At 49.1% G+C, this 27,755-nt stretch overlaps 1 protein-coding gene across 4 annotated transcripts in view; it reads left to right on the forward strand.

Moving 5' to 3' along the window:
* AGAP1 (ArfGAP with GTPase domain, ankyrin repeat and PH domain 1) overlaps positions 1-27,755 on the forward strand; it is a 647,080-nt gene that overhangs the window by 236,637 nt on the left and 382,688 nt on the right. For all 4 annotated transcript variants that reach the window (XM_015111237.3, NM_001261633.1, XM_077956100.1 and 1 more), the window contains 3 exon segments: positions 10,971-11,056; positions 14,305-14,446; positions 19,929-20,063. In XM_015111237.3, coding sequence (XP_014966723.1) covers positions 10,971-11,056; positions 14,305-14,446; positions 19,929-20,063 — 363 coding nt within the window.

The raw sequence follows: 27,755 nt of genomic DNA on the forward strand, positions 1-27,755 counted from the left end.
GGATACTGATGATGGAAATTGGTCCGTGTGAACCAGCCTACACCACCTTGCCAGACTTTTTGTTTCCATTTTAGTTTGTGTATTTGTTTGTTTGTTTTTGAGACACAGTCTCACTGTGTTGCCCAGGCTGGAGTGCAGTGGTGCAATCTCGGCTCACTGCAACCTCCGCCTCCCAGATTCTCCTGCCTCAGCCTCCTGAGTAGCTGGGATTACAGGCACCCACCACCATGCCCAGATAATTTTTGTGTTTTTAGTAGAGACAGGGTTTTGCCATGTTGGCCAGGCTGGTCTTGAACTCCTGACCTCAGGTGATCCACCCACCTCGGCCTCCCAAAGTGCTGGTTTTACAGGTGTCAGCCCCCACGCCTGGCTGTTTTTATTTTATTTTTTAAAATATGTTATTTGGAAGAGAGAGCTCTTAATAGGTTTTATGTGTTAAGCTGCTAAGTTTTGTTTTTCTCAAAGCTCTTGGAAGTCAAGATGTAAGGAAATTAAATTGTAACTATTGGGCAAGAAACTTTTCTCAAGCACTAGTTTTTCAGCTTCTTTTCGAGCAGCAATATCATATTTTTTCAAAAATATTGTAAGTATAACTTTTACTAGTTCAAGTTGATACATTTGTACATTTGTTGAAGACAGCAATGAAGTTATTTTCATGAACACATATTAGGTCTCCAGGTTTCAGTTTTATATCTGGTTTTTCATCCAGTGAAGTGTGTTTTTGTTTACTTTGTGTCAGTAATTCCTGAGCTACTCAGGTAAGTCCTCTCCTGGTTTTTTTGTGTGTGTGTGTTTTTTTTTTTTTTGGCGGGGAGATGCCCAGACTGGAGTGCAGTGGTGTGATCTCGGCTCATCGCAACCTCCACCTCCTGTGTCCAGGCCATCCTCCTGCTTGTGTGCATTCAGAGATGTGCTGAAGGGGTTCAGAAGGACTTCTCCCCACCCTTTCTTTAACGTATAACCTACTTGTAATTTCAAGCGCTCTTCGATTAAATAGATCCAAAGTCTTTAAGTAATAGGAGTAGTGGGTCTTCAAGAATTCCAAAGTGGGTCAGTAAAAGCAACTGTTCTCATTCCTTGGAAGTTGTCAGATAGAAGCCTTCTAAGTCATGGTAAACATTAAACCCACCATAACATACTTTGAAGAGTCAGCCAGTTAACCGTCCTTACTGCTTACCTGACATGTCACTCATGAGAAGGTCGGATGCCTCCCACAGCTGTGTGCTTGTCTGCATAATTTTCAGGTGCAAACAAATGCAGGCCAAGGTTGTTGAAAGGCCACTGTGAAGCTGTAGCCTTCCAGCCTAAGCCACAGCAGGTGGGCTCTGCTTTGCACAGGAGTTTACCCAACACATGAGTTTACCCACGTGTTCCGTGTTCTTGGTCTCACTTTTATTCGGTAGCACACTTGAGTGCAGGTTTGTTGTTACTGTGATACAGTTTAAAAAACAGGTGTATATATGTATTTTTAAATATCTAAAGCAGCCTTTTTTTTTTTTTTTTTAATTATTTCTATTTCGGAGACAGGGTCTCACTCTGTTGCCCGGGCTGGAGTGCAGTGGGGCAGTCATGGCTCACTGCAGCTTCAAACTTCCAGGCTCAAGCGATCCTCCTGCCTCAGCCTCCTTAGTAGCTGGGACTACAGGCCTGTGCCACCATGCCTGACTAAATTTTAAATTTTTTATAGAGACGGTCTCATTATGTTGCCAGGGCTGGTTTTAAATTCCTGAGCTCAAGCGCTTCTCCCACCTTGGCCTCCTAAAGTCCTGGGATTATTACAGGTATCAGCCACCACGCCCGGCCCTGTAGCCAGTTTTGAATTTGCTGATGCCTCCTTGGAAAAGTGCTCCTTGGAACTCACTTTGAAACCCTGCTGCTCTGAGGTCTTGCAGCCAATAAGAACCCCACCCCCCACCTCGGCCAGCGTGTGCTGTTTTTCCCCAGACCTCGGTTTTCTCATCTTGAAAGCTGTGAATCTGTGTCACGTTTTCCTGGGGTATTGCGTGCACTTTTGATCTGCGGATTCAGATCTTTCTGCGTCTCAGGAACATACCTTTGTCTTTTATCTTCGAATAGTCTTTGAGTTCTTTTGCAGGGGATGTGTTGTCAGATATACCATTTATCCTTTTGTTTAGGTCCGTTTGTCAATGAACTTCTCTCTTAAATACTTTACCTCTGTCTTTTTAATCTCATGGACTGTGTCTGTTTCAAGCCGTTCCTCTGTGTCAGAAACTCAGCTTTCAGCCTTGTCTCTCCTGCTCCTTACATTTTCTAATTTTATTCATCAGTTCCCCAAATGCTGTTTTGATCCTCAGATCTGGACGTTTCCATTTTATCTCATGTTGTTTCAAATTCTCATCCTGGAGTTTCTCGTCCCACGGAATGGCTGTTCTTTCTTAAGTCACATTGGAGTGGGAAGCGGTTTAACGGACTTCCTTCTGCTTTTTGAGTTTCGTTTTCTTCTCCATTGTTGCTTTGTTTCTCTTCTGTTCCCTTCCCTCCTTCCTATTCCCAAGCCTCTCCCACCTTGCTGTTTTCCCTGCTGGGGAGCCTTTGCATAATGTCCCCAGCCCTGCTCTTCAGCCTTCTCGGCTTGGACCTCTCTTCCCAGACATTGTCTTGACCGAGACTGACGCTGACCACTGGGAAGGCTTCTCCCTCATTCTGAGTCAGGCTGTTTGGGAGCCTCTCACCGCCCTGCTTCCTGTGGTGGGAGAAGGTGAGGGAGAGGAGATGCTGTCATCCTGAGTGCCCCGGACGAGATGGGCCGGACCCTTCTGCCCACATTCCCATTTGCCAGAGCTCAGCCACCTCCCCCAGCCAGCTGCAGGGGCATTCGGGGGCATCTGTCGAGTGTCACTGCCCATGCCGCAGGACCTGAGACTGGATGCCGTTCTTCCAGAGATCCCAGGATTTGCTGAGCATCCATGCCCTGCCATCCCTCTGTAGTTGGAGGGAGCTGCCTCCCGTTGAAGGAGTCTGCCCTTCATTAGGGACCAGGGCTCTGCTCTTCCTGGGAATTTACCACGTCCTCTTCCAGGTTCCCTTCACCTGTCCTGGGGGGTGGGAGGAATATATCATTGTTCCCCTTGAGGTGCCCCCCTACGTGGGTCACTTCTCCCACTCACCAGGCAACGCGGGCATCTTCTTCGCCTCCAGAGAACCTTTGCCCAGCCATTCACTTCCAAGGCTTTGTCATTTCCATTCCTCAGTCAGGAGACCAAAAAGATGAGGCCACGGCTACCCCTTCCGTTTCTTCCCTGTGCACTTTGGGGTGGAGTGATGGGGTACTGATGGCTCAGGAGAGACGAGGAGCCTCTGCCCAGCTCAAATCTTCCTTTTTGTTCCTTAGAGCCTGCATTTTTTGAGGTCTGTTAAGCTGTGCCCTTTTCCCTGTTGGATTGTGAAGTTCCTTCCTTCAGGCTTTCATGTTTCCCCCTTGTTTTATTAGCAAAGGAGGAAAGAAAATTCAGTTATAGTGAAGTTCTTATCCGCCATCTTAACCTGGAGTTTGGCTTTTTTCTTTTTCTGTGTTCCTTTAGTACCTTGCTTAGATCTGGGTTAGACAAAACCATGAGAGACCGTGGCCTGCCCAGGAAAATCGGGTGTTAAGTGCCCCCACTTCACTGCGGGTCAGAACCCCGGAGTGTTCCCCCCCCCCCGGAAATAGTCAGCAGTCCCCACATGTGGGGTCCTCACTCACTGCTTGTACCTTTGTATAGTAGTTACTTTTTATTTTACAATGTAAGTTTTAAAAAAACAAGTTGAGAGAGGAAGTGAAATCTGATTTGGCTAAATTTTGTAAACAAAGATGTTACCAATAAAACCTTTTTCCCAGTGTATAAATAAATATGTGGTCCAAAATTCCTTTTAAATGTCACAATACGAAACTTTTCCAAAACCCCAACATTGGTGACTGACTTCAGTATTTTTATCCAAGTTAAACGAGCCAAATTAATTTTTTTACAAATCTCTGGCGCATTCATGATTGAAATTTTAAGTATTCTCCTAGAGAAAAACGAGGGGCGATTGTCCTTTTCAAGGTATCCATCTCATCCCACTTGTTAAAAATAATTAGGGAACAATGCAGTTTGCAGATTTTCTCCCGATGTCATGATGGCACTCAGCAACAAAGAATATTGTAGATGAATTTTGAAAATGTTTTCCTGGAAGAAATCCCAAACACATGGCCGGAGGGAACCCAGGACCTGCCAGCCATGCTCCGCCTGTCTTTCTCCCATCCAGTCTGACCCCATAGCGCTGGGCAGTTGACGAGGCGTGGCCAGCTTGCACCTGCTGAAACAACCGGGTGGCTCCACTGCATCTTGATCAGACACTGCATGAGGTCCCTCCCCTCTCTAATGGCAAAGGGAAACAGTGGGCTCTGCACATGCAGCTTTGAAGTCAAGAGTCATTTTCGTCCTTAGCTCAGGCATGAAAAAAAAAATAATAAAAAATTTTAAAACACTTTAAAAAGATAAAAATCAACAGTGAAAAATGAAAGTTACAGATAGGTGTCTGTCTTTCTAGTTTCCTAAGCACAGTGATGATGATGACTGGAGCTAAAGGCAGAGATCACCGTTCCCCGAGTGTGAGTGGAGTAAGGATAAGATAGTCCCACCTCTCTGCATGTTTGTTGTCGGCCCTGTGAGTGCTGCAAAACCCAGCAAACACGGAGGCTGCCGGCTTTGTTTCTGCAGGGCTTGTCTTAGCGGAAGTTCACATGGAAAGAGAGGGAGGGGTCAGAAGCAGTCAGAGCGTCTGGATTTGAGTCTTGGTCCTGCCGCGTGCTGGCTGTGGAGCTCTTGCTCTGTGTCTGAACTCCTTTTCCTCCTGCGTGGATTTGGGCGTCACCAGTGATGTTTGCATCATAAGACGGGGTGAGGGATAACGGAGATGATGTGGGAAAACAAGTGCTTTGTAGACGACGGCTTTGGAAGGCACACTGTCGTTGCCATAGCTGTCGCTTGGAGGACTGTTAATGATACGTTGATAGCTTTCAGTTCAGTTAGCCAAAATGACAGAAATGCCAAACATCTGTTGCAGTGTTGACTCCCAAAAGAGCCCTTTTTTTTTGGAACGGGAAAATTCAGTTTTCTCTTTTTTTTCTGAAAGCAGAAATGACAGCATAGATGATCCCCCTCTCCGACGTCTCCCTGTGTAGACCGCACTTGTGTTGAAGAGGCTCGTCTGTAGCTCCACCCCGCGTGAGTGCAGAAACTCGAAGGAACCCGCTTGTTTTATTTCCCCCCACAGCCCACATTTAACACTGGTTCTCACATTGTGAGACCAGGATTCAGAGTAGTAATCACAAAAGACTAGGAGGACTTAGAAAAAGGTATTTGAAAAACAAGAGTGCAGCTGTATCCATTTCTTCCTGGTGTACTATTCATCCACTTCAGCATCTTGGTGGAAATAACTCAGTTCCACCTTCCATACACTTTTCTCTCTGCAGTGTGGGATTTAGGGAGAAATTAAGACCTCGACTCACTCACAAATACAAGCTCAAGGGCAAACCAAGGCTCCCAGTGCAGTTTCCACATGTTCTGGGAACCCTGAACACTTGCCTGGGGTGAAACAGAAACCTAATACATTGCACTTGAAGTTGACTTCAGACAAGAAGACAGTACCGCTGTATCCCCAAGTAACTCAGACGAGATAAGAGCCCTCCATTCTGCTTTAAACTCCGTACAGAAAGCCAAGCCCAGAAAGGATGCGGGTTCTGTTCTCACCTCCCTCTGCTCTAGGCTGAGGATTCCGTGTGATGCTGTTTACCTCCAGTGACATCCTTGTGTCCTGGGGAAGCACAGATTTCAGTGAGACTGGGACTCTGTTTTCCCCTCTCACTGAGATGCGGTCACAGCTGCCCAGCAACCTGGTTCCACCTCAGGGTCAGGCAGCTGCGGCTGATCTGTCTGGTTCCTCAGCCTGGGGGTGCCCGCCATTGGGAGGTGCTACGGTTCCAGGGTGACGCTTGCCCCTGCCTGCAGAGCTCGCCTAGCACCTGTTCACAGGTGTGCCTGGGCCAGATGCGTGTCTGACAGGGACGTCAGGTTTGGGGAGACTGAAAACCCTTGTTGAGAATGAAGTTATCCTGATACGATTTAGTGTTATGTCAACATAATTGGCAGCAGAGAAGGTTGCACATCACTCATGGCAGATCTGTCACATGGGCCATGGGCCAAGCTGTGTGCATCAGGTGCTGGGAGGATCCAGGTGGGCGAAACAGACCTGCAGGAAAATACGTGGAAATGGGGACAAAATTGGCATTTAAAAAGCGACATTCAGCTTGAAACTGGATGTAGCATTTGGTGATATGCTCTAAAATTTTAGTGGAAAAAAGATCTCCCTTTGGGAGGCTGAGGCAGGTGGACCACTTGAGCCCAGGAGTTCAAGACCAGCCTGGGTAACATAATGAGGCCCCACCTCATTTACCCAGGTATGCCGGCGCATGTCCGTGGTCCCGGCTACTCGGAGGGCTGAGGTGGGAGGATCTCTTGAGCCTGGGCAGTCGAGGTTGCAGTGAACCTGTCCGTGCCACCGCACTCCAGCGTAGGCAACAGAGTGAGACTGTATCTCAAACACACACACACACACACAACAACAACAACAACAACAATGAAAAATCTAATGACTGGGATGAGATCTGATGAAATGGTGGGGTTGAATTTAAAATGATGCGAGTGGTGGTGCCAGCAGAATACCAGCTTGTTGCCAACCATGCTGTCATCCTAAGGCTCTCCTTCTGTGGTTAAAGTGGTTCAAGTGCAGAAAATGAATTTTAAAGTGTTACCTACCTGCCAGCCCAGGCTTCTCAAGGCCCAGTGGTCCTATTGAGCTGTGTCTGCACCTATCAGTAGTGCCCTGCAGGACCTTTTTAAAGACATTCTTGAATTCTTACAACCTGGTTGCTTGAGCACCTGGCTGACTTTTATCTTATTATTCACCTTTGGGTTTGTGGCAAATACTTAGCAGCATTTAATTTTTGCTTTCTAAGGGTAATACAAAAAAAAAAAAATCATGCAAATCAATTACCAGTATCTAGTGTTTGAAACTGTAAAATGCTGCAAAGAACTATTAATTATACTGTGTATCTGGGGAGGGAAGTGTAAACCGACTTTAGGATTCGAAGAGACCTTGCTGATAAAAGAAGGAATCACTGCTGCTTTTAGAGGCAGTGAAAGCTGGGCCTGGAGTCCTTTGCTTGAGGTCACAAAGCCAGAGACTTTAGAAGAGCAGAAGGGAGAAGGCTCAGTGCCCTCCTAGGGAAGCTTTTGTAACTTGAATGTTGTGATTCAGCCACCTGGAAGCTTCTTCACTTGTGAACGTGACTCTGCAAAAACACGTTAGAGGAAGCAAAGGAGAGGATGGACGTGAAATCGTCCTGCATGTACTCACCGGAATGCAGCAGGGAGGGTCGTCTGCCAAGGCGTCATGGTCATTCCACGAGAGCTGGGTGGTGACACTCCCCAAGTCCCCACTCCCAGGGAGGTAGGCAGCCGAGGGACACTGGCATTGCAGCGCCCCTGGGACAGGCCCCACTCCTCCCTTCTTGCTCTGGAGGTGACACAGTGTAGTGATTGAGGAATGGGACCTGGGGCCAGCGTGCCTCGACAAGACGAAGCCTCAGCAAAGTTGAACCCTACGGTTCATCTAGCGGGGAGGGCTTCCACGTACTCTTGTATCTGGGACAGCCGTCAGAGGGCAGGGCTGGAGCCAGGGCCCTGTAGGGCAATCAGCGTCCGGAGGGCACAGAGGAGCACATGGGGGGCTCAGGCCACAGGGTCAGGACGATGTCGCGGTGAGATCCGTCTGCTGTGCTATATGTTAGGGGAAGGAGGAGCCGAGGCCGGGAGTGGGCACGGACAGGTGGGAAACTTGTGCAGAAACCTAGCGAAGAAGTGTAGATTTCAATGAATGTGAGGGGTAGGGAAGGAGAGCAGAGGGAGATGAAGATACTTGGGGGTGAGGTAAGTGGGGTGGGGGTGATGAGGATACCTGTTCACTGAGCTCTCTGTCCCAAGCAGGATTCTAAGTGCTTTTCATGCGTTAACTCATTAAGGAAGGCTCTGTTTACCCCCATTTCACAGGTGAGGAAACTGAGGCACCGAGCAGTTGAGTTATTTGCCGCAGGTCACCCAGCCAGGGAGGGCTAGACAGGGATTTGAACCTGGTGGGCTGGTACCTGGGGCCATGCACAGATCAGGGTATAGAGGAGATTTTTCTCCAAATAAAGAATAACAGATTTCCTTTTCAAATGTTTTCTTTTTCTTTTTATTTTTATAATTTTTTTGAGACACAGTCTTAGGCTGGAGCAGTGGCGCGATCTTGGCTCACTGCAACCTCCGCCTCCCAGGTTCAAGCAGTTCTCCTGTCTCAGTCTCCCAAGTAGCTGGGATTACAGGCACCAGTCGCCACACCTGGCTGATTTTGTATTTTTAGTAGAGACAGGGTTTCACCATGTTGGTCAGGCTGGTCTCGAACTCCTGACCTCAGGTGATCCACCTGCCTTGGCCTCCCAAAGTGCTGGGATAACAGGTGTGAGCCACCACATTCAGCCTCAAATGTTATTTTTCTTAAAAGGGTCACATTCGATTCATGTCTCCAAGATATAGCAGGTTTCCAGCATCTCTTTTTTTTTTTTTTTTTTTTTTTTTGAGACGGAGTCTCGCTCTGTCGCCCAGGCTGGAGTGCAGTGGCGCGATCTCGGCTCACTGCAAGCTCCGCCTCCCGGGTTCACGCCATTCTCCTGCCTCAGCCTCCCGAGTAGCTGGGACTACAGGCGCCCACAACCGCGCCCGGCTAATTTTTTGTATTTTTAGTAGAGACGGGGTTTCACCGTGGTCTCGATCTCCTGACCTTGTGATCCGCCCGCCTCGGCCTCCCAAAGTGCTGGGATTACAGGCGTGAGCCACCGCGCCCGGCCTCCAGCATCTCTTTTTAAAAGGTTTTTTTAAAGAGAAATAATATTGCTATCACTGTTGCAGATTTTTCTGTTGTAAGCAGGTTTATTCAATGTTAAATATGACTTTTATAAAAGCAGGTTAAAAGAATCTTGGCAGAAATTTCGAGTAAGACCAGGCTGGGTACTGTTCAGGGTGCTTTGTGTCAACTCGTTACTCCTCACCTGCTAGGACATCATCCTCTTTGCATCTGGGGACACTGAGGTGGGTAGAGGTGAGGCGAGGCTACACAGCTGTGTGTGGCAGAGCCAGGGTTCAGACAGAGCTAGACCAGTATCGGGGTCTGGGGGCGACCGTCTGCATCAGCTTCACATACGTGGGGACGTCCACCTGTGTCAGATGTTTCCCAGCTTGTTTCATGATGACAACAGCTCTGCTAGAAAAGCAGTTTCCTTTTTGCCTATGAGCACTCTCGATTCAGGGGCCCTGAGTCTTTGGGCCCCTCGTGCAGCTGGGCCTCACCCTGTCTGGACCCAGCATCCTAACTGGCCTGGCTCTGTCCCCTGCTAATGGACCTCAGCCTGGCTGTTTCCAGCAGGCCCTACCCTCTTGTTTCAGTGATGGGGGGACAGCAAAATGAGAGTTTACCTGCTTTAATATCAAAAGGTTTTCTTCATTGTTGTGTTATTGAGTGAACTGAACAGCAGATTTATTTGCTTTAGCAAATGCAACTGCCTGTGATGGTGGCATAGGTGTTGAGTGTGACCACACGAGCGCGGCGGGAGTTTGCGGGAATGGGCCAGTACCCCAGTCAGCCCTCTGTGGCCTCAGAGGGTAGCTGCCCGTCTGGAGGGCCTCGGACACTTTCAGGCTGGGATGGGTACTCTGATTTTTTGCTTCTCAGGCACTGATGTGGTTCAGACCCGGGATTCTAGGAGGGAAGGTTCCTGTCGCAGGGGAGGGAGTCAGACGTGTCTCTGGGTGGCAGAGGAGCTGGCAGGTAGCCTCTGGGCTACCAGTGGAGCACTATCCAGTCCTCTGGATCCAGTGATTTGGGGTTTAGACAGGGTTTCTGGAAGACATCCGCACAGAGGAGCAGAAGAGGAGAGCTGGGAACTGATGCGTGCCTTCCTCTCTCTAAAACGAGAGTTCCGAGTCCCTGTGAGGGTTCCCTAGCGTGGTCTCAGAGCCCAGGATCTGGAGGGGGCGTCTGTCGTTGGAGAAGGCAGAGGAGCCAGGGTGGAGTCCTTCCCGCTGCCGAGGAGGAGCAGGGCTGGCCTAGAGGGCCGGCTGGGCACTGCAGCCACCTTGTACCATCCCCTCCTGAGAGCGTCAGGGGCCGGGACATCCAGGGTAGCACCGGGCCACTCATGCCCGTCCCCCTCCTCGTGGTCTCCTCTGTTCCTGCAGGGTCCCGGTGGTCTCCCGCTAACCCCGCGTGGTCTCTAACGCCTGCTGTCAGCTGCTGCTCTGCTGTCTCCACCTGTGTGGAGGTCCCATCCAGTAGTTTCTGTCTAACCCGTGTGTAGTAGTGAAGCGTCCCTCCCCTAATTGTGGCCTGTGACTCTGGAAACACCATTCTCATGATGTTCTATGTCTCCCTTTCAAGAACTGGGTTTCTCTTGAGGAGAATACAGGTTCTCGGCCCTGTCATTTACCAAGAGGTTGCAGATCAGGCACCTGTTAAGCATGAAAAATTTGTTTTCAGTTTCGTGAACCCAACAAGAGAATGACAATTTTGATGTTCTCTGTTTCCCAGTGAGTGAGAATTCCTGAATTTACCTAGAGAGCCCACATGAAAAGTCCACACTTCTCGGCCACGAGTGACTGGCATTGCAAAGGAGGCTGTGCCTTCTAACTGGAAACGCACACGGGTTCTTAAAGACGAACATTTAAATCTGAGTTCAGCTCTGTTAAAATTCAGCGTTGGCTGGCGACATCCTAAGTACTTAGTTGCCTCCAGGGCGACAGCCTAGGGTGTATTTTTCCACAAGCGAAGCCCACGTCTGTCTGCCCTGCTCACTCTCTGCTATTCTTGTGTAACGAGGTGCTTTGTGTGTGTGGCAGGTGGCAGGTTCAAGAAAGAGATTGTCGTTGACGGACAGAGCTATCTGCTGCTGATTAGAGACGAAGGGGGCCCCCCGGAGGCGCAGGTGAGTACACGCACACGCCCCAAGCCAGCTGTTTTCCCTTTGTTTTCTAAGGTTTCATGCAACACATGCTTCTAGAAACCAGTGACGTGCTTTCCAAAAAAGTGGAAGTCCCTTAAAAAATGTTTCCTGTCACTGCATTTTTTCTCATCTCTAAGAAGCTAAGTCTTTTCTTCCACCACCTCCCTGCCCAGACTAAATCCTACAGAGAAGTTGGGTTTATATGGTAGCTTTTCACTTTCTGTGTTTTTAAAAAGGCAGGAAACGCACCCCCTGCCCTGGTTGGGGAACCCAGTTGAAATGACATCTGGACATTTCTGTAGTTTGGTTTGTGTTTTGGCCTTTTCCTTTGAGTGGTGTGATCTCTAGAGCAGTGAGATGTAGAGAGCTTGCTGGGCGGAATTTGGAGTCCCGTCTTCTCTCTGTCTCTGCTAACTGTAGGCGTTGGCGCCTCTGTGCCTCCCTGGCCTTGGCCCAAGCAAGGCGGTCTCCACTGAAAGCTGGTATGAAGCATATTATGATTTCTTTGGAAGTTCCTGGAAAGATGGGCATTCTGGAAATAACAAAGCATGAGTGTGGAAGATCTCTTTTTTTGGTTTCTTTAACCTGCTTTGTTTTACTTGAAGCATAATTTACCGAGTAAACACTTGAAAGGAGCCAGGAGCTAGTAAATGCAAACTGAATGTCAAAGATTTTTTTGGCGTTATCTCCTGGACCTGTCTTTTTGTGAACATGCAGCATAGGATTGTAAGATGATGAAAGTGAAAGATACTGAATACAGGACTTCTTAGGCCTCAGGTCTAGTACTCCACACATCGGAGAGCTGTGTGGTTATACAGAAGATGCCACAGATTTGCCATGTGCCATTGACTAAAACACCAGTGACCGTAGGATGTACCAATATTCAAAAGGAGAATGCTGCCAATTAAACTGGGAAACAGCCGCAATAATTAGGCGCATTCTGATTTCAAAGATGTTAAAGTGTGTAACATTTTGTTTCTTAGCATTAAGGATACCATATGCTGATCATAATAAGGAAAGACCTTGAAGACATGTTGAAAGTGAAAACTTAGTTGCAAAGCAGTTTGAGCCCATGTTCAGTGACCATCTGGTAGTTTATAGTAAGGCAGGGCAAAGTTAGAGGTCTGACTGATAGGATCCTCGGTTTGTGATGCTGATCAAAGTCAGCTCGTTCTTAGTCCCACTGAGGGTATAGGACTGTGTTCTGCTGCACAGGAACTCTTGGGTGCAAGGGCCCTCCTGTGGCTGGTGATCGGAGAAAGAAGTAGGTAACAGTTAGAATCACCTGAGTTTATTTTCCGTTTTCCCCAGCACGTAAATGTTTTGAGTGACTGGAAACAAGCTTTTTTCTCCACAATTAAGGAGCAAGTCTTAGCAGTATATGAAGCACAAAATTGAATATGAAGCACAAAAGCTTATAGATACAGAAAAATCTACAGAAGAGGCTAGATGCAGTGGCTTACACCTGTAACCCGAGCACTTTGGGAAGCTTAGGCAAGCGGATCACCTGAGGTCGGGAATTCGAGACCAGCCCGGCCAACATGGTGAAACCCCATTTCTACTAAAAATACAAAAAGTAGCCAGGCGTGGTGGCGTGTACCTGTAATCCCAGCTACTTGGGAGGCTGAGGCAGCAGAATCGCTTAAACCCAGAAGGAGGCGGTTGCAGTGAACCGAGATCTCACCACTGCGCTCCAGCCTGGGCGACAGAGCGAGACTTTGTCTCAAAAAACAAACAAAAAAAACCCCAAAGCATAGTTTCAGTTTTCTGCTGGTGAACATGTTAGAGTGGGGGGTTATGTATTGGGTACCCCCCACACAAGGAGCGTGGAAGTCAGAATGCACCCTTAGGGGATGACGGCCACAGTGCATGTTTCCTCCGAGTGGACGCTCAGATGGGCTTCAGCTCCTGATTTGGGAACTGAGGTCTGGTTCCGGTCAGCCAGCGCTCTTCATGGCGCAGGGGGAGTGTGCTCCCACGTGTTTGGAAGAGACAGGAAGAGCCTTCCTCAAGGCAGAGAAGAGGAAAAGGAGATGCCTTTCATCAGTCTAGGTCTTGCTGCACTCTGTGGGAGCTGCCATCGCGGTCTTCCCAGGTCTCTCCCAGCCGCCTTTGTTGGACTTGAAGTCCTCATTCTCATTTAATTTTGTATTTATCATTAGAACTTTGGGTTAAGTTTTCTCGTGTAAACGTTTTACATATAACTGAATACACTTTTCACTTATATGCGGAAGTCAGAGTTTAACCCATTAAAAACTTTCCCCAAATGTATTAGAGGTGATAACCTTGTCCATAGAAACCTATCTAGGAACTACATCTGCTTTTAGAGAGAAGGGAAACAGGATGCATTTCGGTTTTGTTTTTCAAATTTCCGCTTGGAAAGAGAAGGATCTTTGTTGCCTGATAGACCTGATGTCAGATGTGCTGAGCCAGTTGCAGCGAGTGTGGGAAGCCTCTGCCCTGCAGGGAGGCTCTACTCACTCAGCTCCAGTTTTGCAAGATGGTTATTGGAACTAAATGAGGTATTAATATATGCCTGACAGTGTGGGTATTTGTCAGAAAGAGGATGTGATGTAGGTTAAACTGGCAAGACAAGAATAAAGTGAGTACAGCAAAGCAAGAACAAAATGGCAAGAGTCAGGCTTTCTTCCCTAAGTTTTGTTAGTTTCCCTGAAAATAAGTAGTCATTTTCTTGCAGGGGTGCTGCAGGAGTTCGGCCAAGGCTGAGCCTGGGTTGAATCTTTACCCTTCGGCAGAGTAGGCCGGCTGCTGCAGTGGCGAGTGGGGAGGACTGTGGGGTGGGGGGTTCTGAGCAGGCCTGAGGGGTCCAGTAAGGCTTCCTTAAGAGATTGGGAGTACAGTGGAAAGCCTCGGGGTTTGAGAGGCTCTGGCAGGAGGTGGGGCCGGCCACCTGTCTGTGGGACAGCAGGTGGACAGGCCAGGAGCATGAGGACCGCGGGGAGACTGTGTGGTTTGTGTCCTCTGAAGACAGAGCGTCTTGGGTGGGAGCAGGATGAAGGGCCCATTCCCAAGGGGAACACCGCCCACGGTGTGCTCAGGAGGAGGACGTTGGTGCCGTGACAGTGTGTGACGGTGACGGTCAAGTCAGGCACCCAGCACGCGACCGAGGGGATTCCTGCAGCCCCTGCTGCCCGCCACTGTCCAGACGTCTGTTCTTAATTAAGCCTTCTCACTCAGCTCCTGCTGTCCTCCCCTTCTTCTCTCCCTAGTTTGCCATGTGGGTGGACGCTGTTATATTTGTCTTCAGCTTGGAGGATGAAATAAGTTTCCAGACCGTTTACCACTACTACAGTCGAATGGCCAGCTATCGGAACACGAGCGAGATTCCTCTGGTTCTCGTGGGAACCCAGGGTGAGTGATGCTCGTGTGCAGGTGGTTTTCAGAGGATTCTGACAGTTACGTATTTTCGGTATGGGGGAGTTTAAAAATGCTTTAAAAAAGGAAAAATTGCCTACTGAACGCTCACTGTTTTTGGGAAAAATCGTGAAACTGAAATTATCACATTTCCTGATTGGATTTTATGGTGAAACCACTCATTTAACAACCTGAAAACAACACACACACACATATCTTAGGTGCTTTAGGAAAAATAAATCTATTTTCCCTTGTTTTCTGGGAAAAAAAAAATATATATATATATATATGTGTGTGTGTGTATATGTTTTGTATATAAACATATATAGTCAAATACATATATTGTTTTCTGCTGTATTTTAATTCTCCGTTCTATAAAATGATTTATAAACAATCTATTAAAGCTTGTCTTTCAGTGCATCTTGAAAATAGTGCTGATTTTCAGCATAAGAGCAGTTCCGTTTATTAAGTTCTATTTGTCACCGTCTTGTGATCTGTATCTCATATTTAATCTAGCAGGCCCCTCAGAGAGCGTAGAATCATACTGGGCACGTTTCTTGTTTTCCCTCAGGTCACTTCACGCTTGGTCTGTTAGTAGAGTGGCTGTCACATGGACTGAGGCACAGCATCCTCGCTCTTGATCACAGACCCATGGCTGTGCTGGGGTCTGCCACTAGGGTCTACGACGTTACATAGGATGTTTTTAAAAGCCAGGTGGAGGTTAGCTTTAAAACTGCTTTGTCAGAAATATGGGTAACTGACAAATAATCCTGTCAGGAAAAATTGTATATCCCTTCATTTTGTTGTGGCTGTTAATAGACTGTCTTGCAAATTCTTTTAAAATTAGCCTATCTGACATGCCCGTCCATGCTCTGATGCGAGACGTTTCTCTTTAGGACGTCAGCTGTCCATACCGCACTGGGTGTGGTCTAAGTAGGAGGTTGCGCAGGCAAATGATTGGCAGCTTGATCAGGAACCTACAAAAGCCCAGATAAATAGTGTGGCATAAACTAAAAGCATTTTGCAGCCAGACATGGTGGCTCACACCTGTAATCCCAGCACTTTGGGAGGCCCAGGCGGGTGGATCACTTGAAGTCAGGAGTTGACCAGCCTGGCCAACATGGTGAAACCCCGTCTCTACTAAAAATAGAAAAATTAGCCAGGCATGGTGGCGCATGCCTGTAATCCCAGCTACTCAGGAGGCTGAGGCAGGAGAATCACTTGAACCCAGGAAGCAGAGGTTGCAGTGAGCTGAGATCGCACCACTGCACTCCAGCCTGGGTGACAGAGTAAGATTCTGTCTCAAAAAAATAAAATAAAAAGCCAGGCATGCTGGCGGGTACCTGTAATCCCAGCTACTTGGGAGGCTGAGGCAGGAGAATCTTTTGAATCTGGGGAGGTGGAGGTTGCAGTGAGCCAAGATTGTGCCACTGCACTCCAGCCTGGTAGACAGAGGGAGACTCGATCTCAAGAAAAAAAAAAAAAACGGAAAAACTAAAAACATCTTCTCAGTGTGATAGATGGGAGGTGTTAGAGTTGGGCTTCCTGGAGAGCACCTCTCCACCCCGTTTTTTTTTTTTTTTTAAAAAGCTCACGCGGAGTGGCCACCGGTCACTCTCCCTCCTGAAACCTTCAGAGCCAGAGCTCTGTTTATCCTCACTCGGAAGGGAGGAGGGATTCTTAGGCCTAACACACCCTCTAGTGTTCACCAGGAGACAAGGCCGCACCACCAAAAAGTCCTTGGCTCTTGTGAGAATGCAGAATTGCCGTATTTGAGGTGGTGTCTTGAAAATTCCTCATCGTGTTTTCAAGTGGATGCTCATCCACAGCGGATTCTGCTTAAAGCCGCCTTGAAGTCGAATAGAGAAATTCCAAAAAAGCTCCTCTTCCCTCAGGCCCGACCGTGGCATTTCTGAGCAGAGTCCTTCGGGGCTATGCGGACACCACTCGTGGGCTGTTGGAGCTCAGGAGGTTTGATTTTAGGACTCAGAATGGGCTTTTGCTTGGACTCACTATGAAAAGTGGCAGTGAGGTTCCCAGCCTGGAAAGATTCTCTGCGATCAGGGTCTGTTCTCTGAGTTCTGAGTACACAGCCATGTTCCGCCAGTGGGAAGGGAGTGCCTGAGATCCCGGGAGTTGGGACCACACACACCTGCATGTGACTGGCTGCTGCTGGGTGACCGTGACCCCCGGGGCTCTGGTGGGGTTCAACAGGAATTCCCAAAAGACACTCACTGCATCCATGGGTAGGTGATAGGCGTCTAATGGTGGCTGCTTTTGTCCCTCATATTTCAATGTGTGACTGGTGTTCCAAGAGCCCTGCCTGGGATCCTGAACCCCACCCCCGACTATCCCTGCCCCTGGAGACAGCATATCCCTCTGAGTCTCCTGCCTGAGCCGAGGGGCACATCGAGCCTCCTGCCGGGATGGCTACTTAGATTCTCAGGAAACGCTAATGAAGTTGAAGTCCTTGAGTAAAAGAAAGTACCCCCGTTTATTCCCATGAATTCCATGAACATCCATTGATCGGATGTGGAAAGATGCCCAGGAAGACCACAGGGGAGTGTCTGCATGTGCGAGGGTGGCCTCCGGGGTGGGGGAGGTAAAGCCGGCCCCACACCCTCCCTGGGCGAGCAGGTAAGCCGGCCCCATGCCCTCCCTGTGGGACTCCTTTTAGCTGGACCACCCCCGATGAACCAGAACGAAAAGTTCCTATTAGGGCTGCATTCCTCACCTGTGGGATTCTCTTGGTCCTTACCTAGATTTCAAGGAGCAGCCCAGCAGCCCGGTGGCAGGAAGCTGGCATGCACATGGGCTCGGAGGGTCCCTGCTGCGACGCTTGCTTCCTGCCTGCAGACTTGCTCTCTCTGAAGCCTGTGCTCGGCTGCTTTTGCAGGGACTTGGCTTCCTGGGCTGCCAGAGACAAAAGAGGGACCACGTTGTCCAAGAGGGCACCTGGCGTTTCTCTTCCTGCTGGTTTGGGGTAGGCGGCCAGAGAGGTCAGAGCATATGGGAGGGGAGAGAACCGAAGAGGAATTAGGTTCATTGCCAAAGAATGCCTGGGCTGGGGTGAGGCCTCCGCCCGCTGGCAGGAGGGGCAGCTCTGCCCACAGGAGCTCTTTCTGGGCAGTAGCTAAGGACTGCACGAATGTTCGTAATTGTACAAGATGGGAATGAATGAGGTAATCATCTAATGTTTGTTAAACAGGTTCTGTTTTAAAGACTTGCAAATTAAATGGATTTGAGGGAGAAGCAGGATCTGTAAAAAGCTACGGAGTTAAAAGTGGAATGAAAATGAGACAGGTATAGAACCGAAATGCGAGTGCAGAAGCCGGTTTCCATGCAGTGGGAGAGATTCCCATGGTGCACCTTTGAAGCGGAAAGTTGACAGAAACCGAGTGAGCCACTGAGGACGGAGGGGCTGCGGGATCGCTGGGCCGCAGGTCAGGGTCTCGTGGAAGCTGAGTGGATGCCACGTGGCCTGTGTTTTCAAAATTATCCTAGAACATTGAGACATCATAGACTTTTAACTTCTTTCTACAATTAAAAAGAAATGTTTATACTTAAAAAAAAACTTTATTTTCTTAAATGTTGTGAAATGCAAGTGAGATTTACTAATCAGCAGGACAAGAAGGCAGGACGAGGTGCCCTTTGACCGTATCTCTGGAACGGGGGTGCAGCCTGTGGAGGCTGTAGTGGCAATTGTCAGAGGAAGAACCCTTAACTACAGAATTCAGTTGCCTTCTGGTAACGGAGAAACGTCAGCCCAAACCTGTTTCATAGGGCTGAGAAAATAACATGAGAAAACGGAAAAGGAAAAACTGAATACATTCCTGAGGACATCACGTTTTAAATATACTTTAGAAAATGGAGTTGCCAAATGCCCTTCCTCGACAAAAATAAAATGTCAAAGGTGGTCGCTCTGCAGTATAACTTTGCTACTATTTCTTTGGCTGGTAGAGAAATCCTGTTGGTGGATTTTTGTTTAAAGAGTTGTTTATTGTTTTCTTTGGCGTAAGAGCCTTCAAGCCCTATGAAAAAGATTCAAGTTAGGAAACTGTCTCTGAAGGCTGGGCACAGTGGCTCACGCCTGTAATCCCAGCACTTTGGGAGGCCCAGGCCGGTGGATCATTTGAGGCCAGGAGTTTGACACCAGCCTGGCCAACATGGTGAAACCCTGTGTCTACTAAAAATACAAAAAATTAGCTGGGCGTGGTGGTGGGTACCTGTAATCTCAGCTACTTGGGAGCCTGAGGCAGGAGAATCACTTGAAACCAGGAGGCAGAGGTTGCAGTGAGCCAGATCACGCCACTGTACTCCAGTCTGGGCAACAGAGTGAGACTCCATCTTATAAAAAAAAAAGAAAGAAAGAAAGAAAAAGAAAACCGTCTGTGAAAAGTCCTCTCTCTGCCCTAAGCCTCGTGGCTGTTCACATTCCAGCTCCTCATTTCTGTGTTCCATGTGCCACTGTAACTCAGTAGTAACAGAATGAATGGGGCGGGTCTGAGGGTGGGGAATCCTGGCAGCTGAACTTAAAAAAAAAAATGGCTTAGTTTCTTTTTTAGGAAACGGGTGCCAACATCCCTGCAGCTGCTCAAACGCCCCCATGTGCACACATGACTTAGATTGGGTGGATTCAGGTCACCTGTGACCCTGAGGAGGTCCATCAAAACCTCAGGGGACTTGCTGCTCCCCTCTCCGCACACCTCCCTCACCCCCTAGGCCTCACCCCTGCAGTATCTCCCTCATATCCACCAGCTGCCCTGCCGCCCTCTGCCTCAGGCACTCTGCCCCAGGCAGTGGCTGCTGCACCCACCTGCTGCAGGTGAGGGTTCCCTGATCCCTTTAGCAAGGGCTGTAAAACCCAGACTCACCCAAGCCTCCTGACCTCCTTCCCGGCATCACTCACAGTGTGGCCATCTTACATTCAGAACCATTCATCACCTTCGTCTTTATTTTCTGCTTGCCTCTCTGGCCAGCTAGAATGTCTGTTTCATTCACTGGGGTGTCCCTGTGCATAGAACAGGAACAGACCCCAGTGCTCAGTGAGCATTTATTCAATGGGTCATTGGACAAGCGACCACGCCTGGAAGAAGAATGCCGGTGTCGGGAATATGCTTAGCCACCTGCGTGGTGCACAGAAGGGGACCTGCACCTAGGGACTGTGTGTGTGGTTTTTCCTTCTTTCTGAAGTATGTGTCCTCTAGACCCACATTTAAGTCTTGTTGCTTCTTTCTGAACATTATAAAATTTTAGTTTCAGAAGCTCTCCTGCAAAACACATTTCTACTAATGAATAACTTTCTCTGGTGTTTGAGTCTGTTATTTGGGAGGCAAACTACGCTCTACAAACTCCAGATTCATAGACTAATAACATTTCTGTTGAGTAAGGTACTGGTTTTCTGCGACGTGGGGAGTGTGGGAAGCAGTCGGAGCTGTCATTGTCACCGTGCCGTTACTGTTTTGGTCTTCTGTTCCAGATGCCATAAGTTCTACTAACCCGAGGGTCATCGATGACGCCAGGGCGAGGAAGCTCTCCAACGACCTGAAACGGTGCACGTACTACGAGACGTGTGCTACCTACGGGCTGAACGTGGAGAGGGTCTTCCAGGACGGTAAATGCGCACGGCTGGGAATTTACTTTCAGTTCACGATACAGGAGGCAGTTCAAGAAACCAGTCCTGCCTGCACTTGTGCACGTGGGTGGCGGAAATACGTCATTGATGGGTGGGCGTTAGTATCGAGAGCACTCCATTCCAGAGGCGACTCTCAGGTGTGTTTCGGATATAAAGTGCCGTGTTCAGAAGAGACGACAAGACGTGGCTTGAGAACAGCCTGGTGTTGGGTCTGCGTGTCACTTATGGGGCCTTTTTGTATACAGGATAGAACATTTCTTGAGCTGTTGTTCATCCACGGGCTCCGTAAAACTTGTTTGTGAGCCATTTCTTTATTGTCATTGCCCATGCTTAATCCAATCGCGTCCTTTAAAGCAGTTTCAATATTTGATATCGGGCTTTGAGGAGAGAAGTGAAAGGAGGAGAGAGAGTGTCAAGTTTGGACTTGCCCACCAAAAACGTAACAACATGGCACGGTGGGACTCACAGCCGCGAGTGAGGACCAGCCTTTTGGAATTGTTTTCAGGTGATTTTATTCATTATTGATCATCTGCCTTCAGGAACGGCCACAGATCAGACAGACAATTCTCCTAGAAGAGCTGAGGTTCTGCCAGGGGGTCAGATACTGGCGGATGATGGTAGCTCCAGACGTCGGCTATGAGAGAGGAGCCTGTGGAGATGCGTGGAGTGGGTGGGGGAGGTGGCGTCACCCTGGGGATAGGAAGGTCTGGGGTGAATAAAGACTGATACTTCTAAATCCAGTCTTTTCACCCTGGGGGCTTGGGAGAGGCCTGGTGTTCTGGCAGAGGGTCGCACTGCTGGCGGGAGTGGTGGACATCACTTGTAGGTCCTCTCCCCTTCTGGTTTAAATCCATGGGGGCCGAGCCACCTGTGCCCCTGCTCTGGTGCCGAGGGGATTGTTGGGGGCAGAGCAGGGCAGCCACGCTGGGGCTCTCCGGAGAGTGCCAGAGCCGCTCGGAGCTGGGAGGAGATGGAGGACTCGCCGCGCCCTGACCCCGAAGACCAGCTATGAAAGCAGTGACTACGGGACTGTTTCGGGACCTCCTCCAAATGGGGCAACCTGTGTTGTTCTTTTAAATGTTTCAATTAGTCTTCAGATGCCGTTGTAGAGATTCTGTACGTTCACTGTTCAACTCAGTTTCAAAGATGCCATCAGTTCCGTCAGTTCTCAGACTTGACGTTTTCTTTCCTGTAGCAGTGAGGTTCCTTTTCTGAGCCTGCCGTCTCTTCCCGCGCATCTCTGCCTCTCAGATACTCAGCTGCACTTCAGCACGTTGGTCCTAGTTAGTCCTTCACGGCTTCAACGTTTCTTCTCGCCTTTTCCAGTGCCAGTGCTGAAGAAGCGCAGGGTTCCCCTGAGAGGCAGCACGAAGTCGCTGGGGGCCCACAGCCCCTTCTTCCCTCCACTCACGTTTATTCCGGGCACCTCGTGCCGCCTCTGTTGGGAGAACGTCCTGTGGGGAGCAAACCTCATGTCAAGCCGTGCCGGTGAACGTTAGTGAGATGTTAGTAAGACTTGGAAGAACTGTGCAGGGAGGCCCTTGGAGCTCTTCCGAGAGGTGAACCCTCACGGAACAAGGTCACTGTCGGCCACCGCGCTGCTGAGGCCCCGTGAATGTTGAAGTAAAGCATTGTAGATGAAGCGTCCCCGGGCCCATGCATGAGGCCAGCTGCCTGTTTTCATAAATAGACTTTTCTTCTTTTTTTTAGACAGAGTCTCGCTCTGCCACCCAGGCTGGAGTGCAGGGGTGTGATCGGCTCACTGCAACCTCCACTTCCCAGGTTCAGGCAATTCTTGTGCCTCAGCCTCCCCAGTAGCTGGGATTACAGGCACTCGCCACCACACCTGGCTAATGTTTTATATTTTAGTAGAGACGGGATTTTCACCATGTTGCCCAAGTTAGTCTCAAACTCCTGAGTTCAGGCAGTCCACCGACCTTGGCCTCCCAGAGTGCTAGGATTATAGGCATGAGCCACTGCGCCTGGCTGTAAATAGACTTTTGGTGACACAGAGCCACGCTTGGTGTCGATGGGCTGCAGCGGGTTTGGGCTCTTCTCCAGCTGTGACAGCAGAGATGAGGGTCTTTGCGGCCCGCAGAGCCCAGAATATTTCCTCTCTGGCCCGTGCAGAGAGCCTGCCAGTCCCCGATGCAGGATATCAGGGACTCAATTGTCTGGGTAAGTTGAGTCTGCACAGTGACTCCTTTGCTTTTGTATTTATCATGGTTAACATACATGAGTTTTCCATAAATTGATGAACGTTCCTTATAAAAATAATGTTATCAGTTAACGAATGCTGGAGGATGTCAGGATGATGGTGCCTTCCTGCCAAACAGCCTATCTTTGGCCATTCTGGCTGCTCTAACAAGACCCAGTGGCTTACACAACAGACTTTTGTTTTTCCCAGTTATGGAGGATGGGGGTCCAGGGCCAGGTGCTGGTGGGTGTGGTGCCTGCCGAGGGCCATCCTCCTGGTGGGCTGTGTGCTCACATAGTGGAGAACAGAGGACATGAGCCCTTACCTGTCCCTTCCCATAAAGGCGCTTAACCCATCACAGGGCTCCACCCTTGTGATCAGTCACCTGGCAGAGGCCCCACTTTCCCCCTGAGGGTCGGGATTTCAGGGTAAGAATTTGGGTTGAGTTCCATACCATACCCAGCACGTTCGAGTCTGAGGACAGGCAGCCACCTCTGTGTTGGAAGTGTTTCATTTTCGTCAAGTTGGGGGCTTGGCAGGAGGAGAATAAGGACTGATATTTCTAAATATTTTTATTTAAAAATATTTAGATAAAGCGTTTCCGTTGCCGTGACAGCTCATGTCACACCTCCCCAGGTAGTGCTGTGACGAGTGTCTGTGTTCATAGGCACAGGAGATTTCCATTCCGGTTTCGTGTTTTAGAAATAATACATTCTCTGCCGGGCACGGTGACTCACACCTGTAATCCCAGCACTTTGGGAGGCCGAGGCAGGCAGATCACCTGAAATCAGGAGTTTGAGACCAGCCTGGCTAACATGGTGAAACCCCGCTTCTACTAATAATACAAAAAAATTAGCTGGGTGTGATGGCATGCACCTGTAATCCCACCTACTGAGGAAGCTGAGGCAGGAGAATCACATGAACCCCAGAGGTGGAGGTTGCAGTGAGCTGAGATTGTGCCGTTGCACTCCAGCTTGGGCAACAAGAACAAAACTCCATCTCAAAAAGAAAAAAAGACATAATATATTCTCATTAAGTATTCAGATTTTGGCCAAGTGTGACGACTCACGCCTGTAATCCCAGCAGTTTGGGAGGCCAAGGCAGGTGGATCACCTGAGGCCAGGAGTTTGAGAGCAGCCTGGACAGCATGGCGAAACCCCATCTCTTCTAAAATTACAAAACATTAGCTGGGTGTGGTGGCGAGTGCCTGTAATCCCAGCTACTCAGGAGGCTGAAGCAGGAGAATTGCTTGAATCTGGGAAGCGGAGGTTGCAATGAGCCGAGATCGCACCACTGCACTCCAGCCTGGGTGACAGAGCGAGACACTGTCTCAAAGAAAAAAAAAGTATTCGAATTTTATGGAATCTGAAAAGCAAATACCTGTGATGCTGCAACTACTGTGACTGTTGCGATTTTTTTGTGCTTCAAATATTTTCATATGAAGATACATTTTAAAAATCAGGGTTACTCTGCATATTTTATATAGTAGTTATATGGTATATGGTTTCTTATATATATTTTTTCACTTAAATCACAAGCACTCTCATTGTTAGTGATAAAAGTAGTTGCTGAGGAAGAGCTTTATTTAGTACTTAGCAATCCCTAACAATAACAGAGTAAAAATCCTCAAGGAAAGTTAAACATTGTAAGATTTATATAATGTTGAAGAAATTGTGGCTTAGAGAAATGACATAGCTTGACCCAAAGGGACACAGCCTGGACTGGATCCCCCGTCTTGGGACCTGAGAGCCGCAACTTAACCACAACACTGGAACATTTTGTCATTAAAATGGAAGCAAGTCAGGTCCTGGGGCGTCATAGAACCCCAGCTCTGCCCACAGGTCTGGGGAGGGCCTGGCAGGGTATGCACCCAGCCAGCAGGGCCCCTGCCGGCTCTGCCCACAGGTCTGGGGAGGGCTTTGCAGGGGACACACCCAGCCAGCAGGGCCCCTGCCCACTCGCAGACTCAGTTTATTCAGCTATCTCGATGACTCTCTGGCTTCTTTTTTGCCCTAGGGCTTACTTTGTTTATTTGCTTTTTATACCGATATATGGTAGAAAGAAAACATGAAGGAAAAGCGTGTAATTTCTACATAATGTTCGGCTTGTAAATAAAAGAAAAACCAATCCAGCTGCTTCCGTGGCCCTGCGGAGTCTGTGTTCCTGATTGGCTCTGTACTGAGGTTCATTTAAAAGGCCAGGGACCTTATTCTTTGCTTCTTCAACATTTGACTTAGTGTCTTGTAACAAAAGGACATTGTAAAAATTAATGAAGAAACATTGCATTCACTTTCCTGTTCACTTGTGTAGTCCTGTTTACTTTGCTTTCATTCATGGAGTTGCCAGATGGCTACTAGCAAGTGGCTTTAGGTATTGGGAAGCAGGCTAGCAAGCTGGTTCATCCATCCAGTCACTCGTTCGTCTGAGCACCAGCTTCCCACCCACTGTGCATCTGGTCGGTGGCTAGAGGCAGATTCTGAAGCCTGGGCAGGGTCCCCTTCTCCATGAAGTTAAGGTCCGCTAGGGAGCATAGACATCAAACAGTCACCCGGAAACATGACCTTGTGTCTTGCCCAGGGGTGGAGAAGAAGCGTGGCGGCCCAGGCCGTTTTCTGGGGGTCCTTCCCAGCAGCCTGGGAGTGTCTTCGCTCCTGCTCGCAGGCGAGATCGTGTGGCTTGCGGGGCAGGCGGGATCGTGTGGCTCGCGGGGCGGGGCGAGATCGTGTGGCTCGCGGGGCGGGGCGGGATCGTGTGGCTCGCGGGGCAGGCGGGATCGTGTGGCTCGCGGGGCAGGGTGAGCTGGTTCCACAAGATGGTTTCCGCTTGACCTGGGCAAGTGAGCCGGACGTGGGCCACGGGTAGCCAACTGTTTGGATTCTCAGCAGAGCCCTGGGGGAGGGAGACACTGGGGGCTGGGGCGGGCTGGACGTGTGGACTTGGCAACTGGGGGCTGCAGGTCCGTCTGTGGGGGCTGCACAGGGCTCCCGTTCCTAGATCGCCCCACAGCCAGCGGCTCTGCACCTGTCAGATTCTGCGTGGCTCTGTTTGCCTCTTGCCACATCTGGGAAATTACCTATATACAAGTTTTTCTGTTCTTAAGGTTAAAATGGTGGTTTCAGTGTTTGGCATTAAATTTTTTGAAAGTCCCTGTTCATTTGTTCTCCTAGGGCCTGGATACATGAACATGAAGGATTACGGAAAAATAAAGTTCATTCCCTGTAGACATTGTTTCTCTGGTCCTGCGATTCCTTCCTTCCTCCCTCCCTCCCTTCCTTCCTGCGTCCCTCCCTCCCTTCCTCCCTCCCTTCCTTCCTTTTTCAGGCAGCGTCTCTGTCACTCAGGTTGGAGTGCAGTGGCACGATCTAGGCTCACTGCAACCTCTACCTCCTGGTTTCAAGCAGCTCTCCTGCCTCAGATTCCTGAGTAGCTGGGATTACAGGCATATACCATTATGCCCAGCTAGTTGTTTGTATATTTAGTAGAGACTGGTTTTTGCCATGTTGGCTAGGCTGGTCTTGATATCCTGGCCTCAAGTCAAGTGGTCCTCTGGCCTCGGCCTTCCAAAGTGCTGGGATTACAGGCATGACCCACTGCGCCCAGCTTGCGAGTCTTCTTTAAAGAGACCTTTCTCCCACGTCATATGAAGAACTAGCTTGAGTGGCGGCAAGCAGCTCTTCCGGACAGACAGAGTGCGTGTCCGACATGGGACTGTAGTCAGGTCTCCGGAAGTTCAGGAAGGGTGTAGTGTTGGTGATGGGATTTCTCAGCTTACGTGCTGAAAGGTCACCTAAAATAGTTATAACTTAGCGACAAAAGTAAATCCTCCTTTCAGAAGGCCAAGTCATGTATGCTCAAGTTGGTAGCAAGCCGTGTATAGGTAGCGACAGGGCCCTTTTGAGCATTACACGTGCACCTTGGAAGGAAGAGAGCAGAGATCAGGCTCTGCCTGTATGTTCTTGGATGGTGCATTCAGCACTGTCATTCCCTGCAGTTAGGTTTTGGAGAGCGTCAGTTTTAGTCTGTCTTCAGATGCGTTTGAGTTTCTTGTCTTCCTGAGTGGCGTGTTAGGAGCTTTCTCTGCTGCGGGTGGCAGTGCCATAGAGGGACACAGGGGCCTGTGTCGTGGCATCTTTTCAGTCGGGGAGACAGGATCAGGGTGTTTTTGTTTGACATTTTAGAGCCAATGCACCCCAACTTTTATTGGGCATAGTTTCTTTTTTTTTTTTTTTTTTTTTTTTTTTTGAGACGGAGTCTCGCTCTGTCGCCCAGGCTGGGGTGCAGTGGCCAGATCTCAGCTCACTGCAAGCTCCGCCTCCCGGGTTCCCGCCATTCTCCTGCCTCAGCCTCCTGAGTAGCTGGGACTACAGGCGCCTGCCACCTCGCCCGGCTAGTTTTTTGTACTTTTTAGTAGAGACGGGGTTTCACCGTGTTAGCCAGGATGGTCTCGATCTCCTGACCTTGTGATCCGCCCGTCTCGGCCTCCCAAAGTGCTGGGATTACAGGCTTGAGCCACCGCGCCCGGCCTGGGCATAGTTTCTGACTTAAATTATGGTGTCCTTGTGGGAGCTGTATGACATGTGGCATTTTAAAGGCCCCTCATACCTACAGAAAGAGGGGTTTCCCCTTCATGTACGATCAGGAGTACAACCTGATAGTGGTACAAGAATTGTTTTCATTTCTTCTTCTCCAAACAGCTTGGTGCCCTTTCTCCCTTCACTCCCCCTCTCCTAGAATGAGCTGGTAAAGATGTGTCTGAGTGGTCCACAGTGTGGTTTTATGCGTGGATTGTTTATTTGCCTCCCAGCATGTTTTGTATACAGTAGGGGTCTCCAGTCAGGCCGCACAGGAGGTGAGCAGCTGGCAAACGAGCATTACTCCCTGAGCTCTGCCTCCTGTCGCATCAGCGGCAGCATTAGATCCTGGGAGCACGAGCCCTGTTGTGAACTGCGCATGCCTGGGATCTAGGTTACACGCTTCTTATGAGAATCTAATGCCTGATGATCTGAGGTGGAACAGTTTCATCCCAAAACCATCCCCATCCCCCACCTGCCCCCCAACCCCTGATCCTTGGAAAAGTTGTCTTCCATGAAACCCGTACTTGGTGCCAAAAAGGTTGGGGACTGCTGGTATATAGAATTTAATATTCTTGCATGCATCTTCTGAACCTTCTAGTCAGTGGTTAAATCCCAATTCAAAGCATCACATTATATGTATGATCTGCGCTGTGCTAGGGCGTGCTCCCCACCAAAACATCAGCCTCTTCTTAACCTTGTATTCATACGACGGTAGGAAAACCTACATGCAGAACTTTGACTCTGGTAATAGTTGTTAGACCAGGTCAAGATCATGTCAAAGAGGTAAGTTACAGATTATCATCTCTCTGCTTAACTGTCTCCAGGGCCAGTTTGGTGATCTCACATAGGAGACTTCTGTCCTAGAACAGACCTGCATTATTGTGGAGGGAGGGACAGTGG

This window comes from Macaca mulatta, chromosome 12, assembly GCF_049350105.2.
Source record: "Macaca mulatta isolate MMU2019108-1 chromosome 12, T2T-MMU8v2.0, whole genome shotgun sequence".
Taxonomy (NCBI): Eukaryota; Metazoa; Chordata; class Mammalia; order Primates; family Cercopithecidae; genus Macaca; species Macaca mulatta.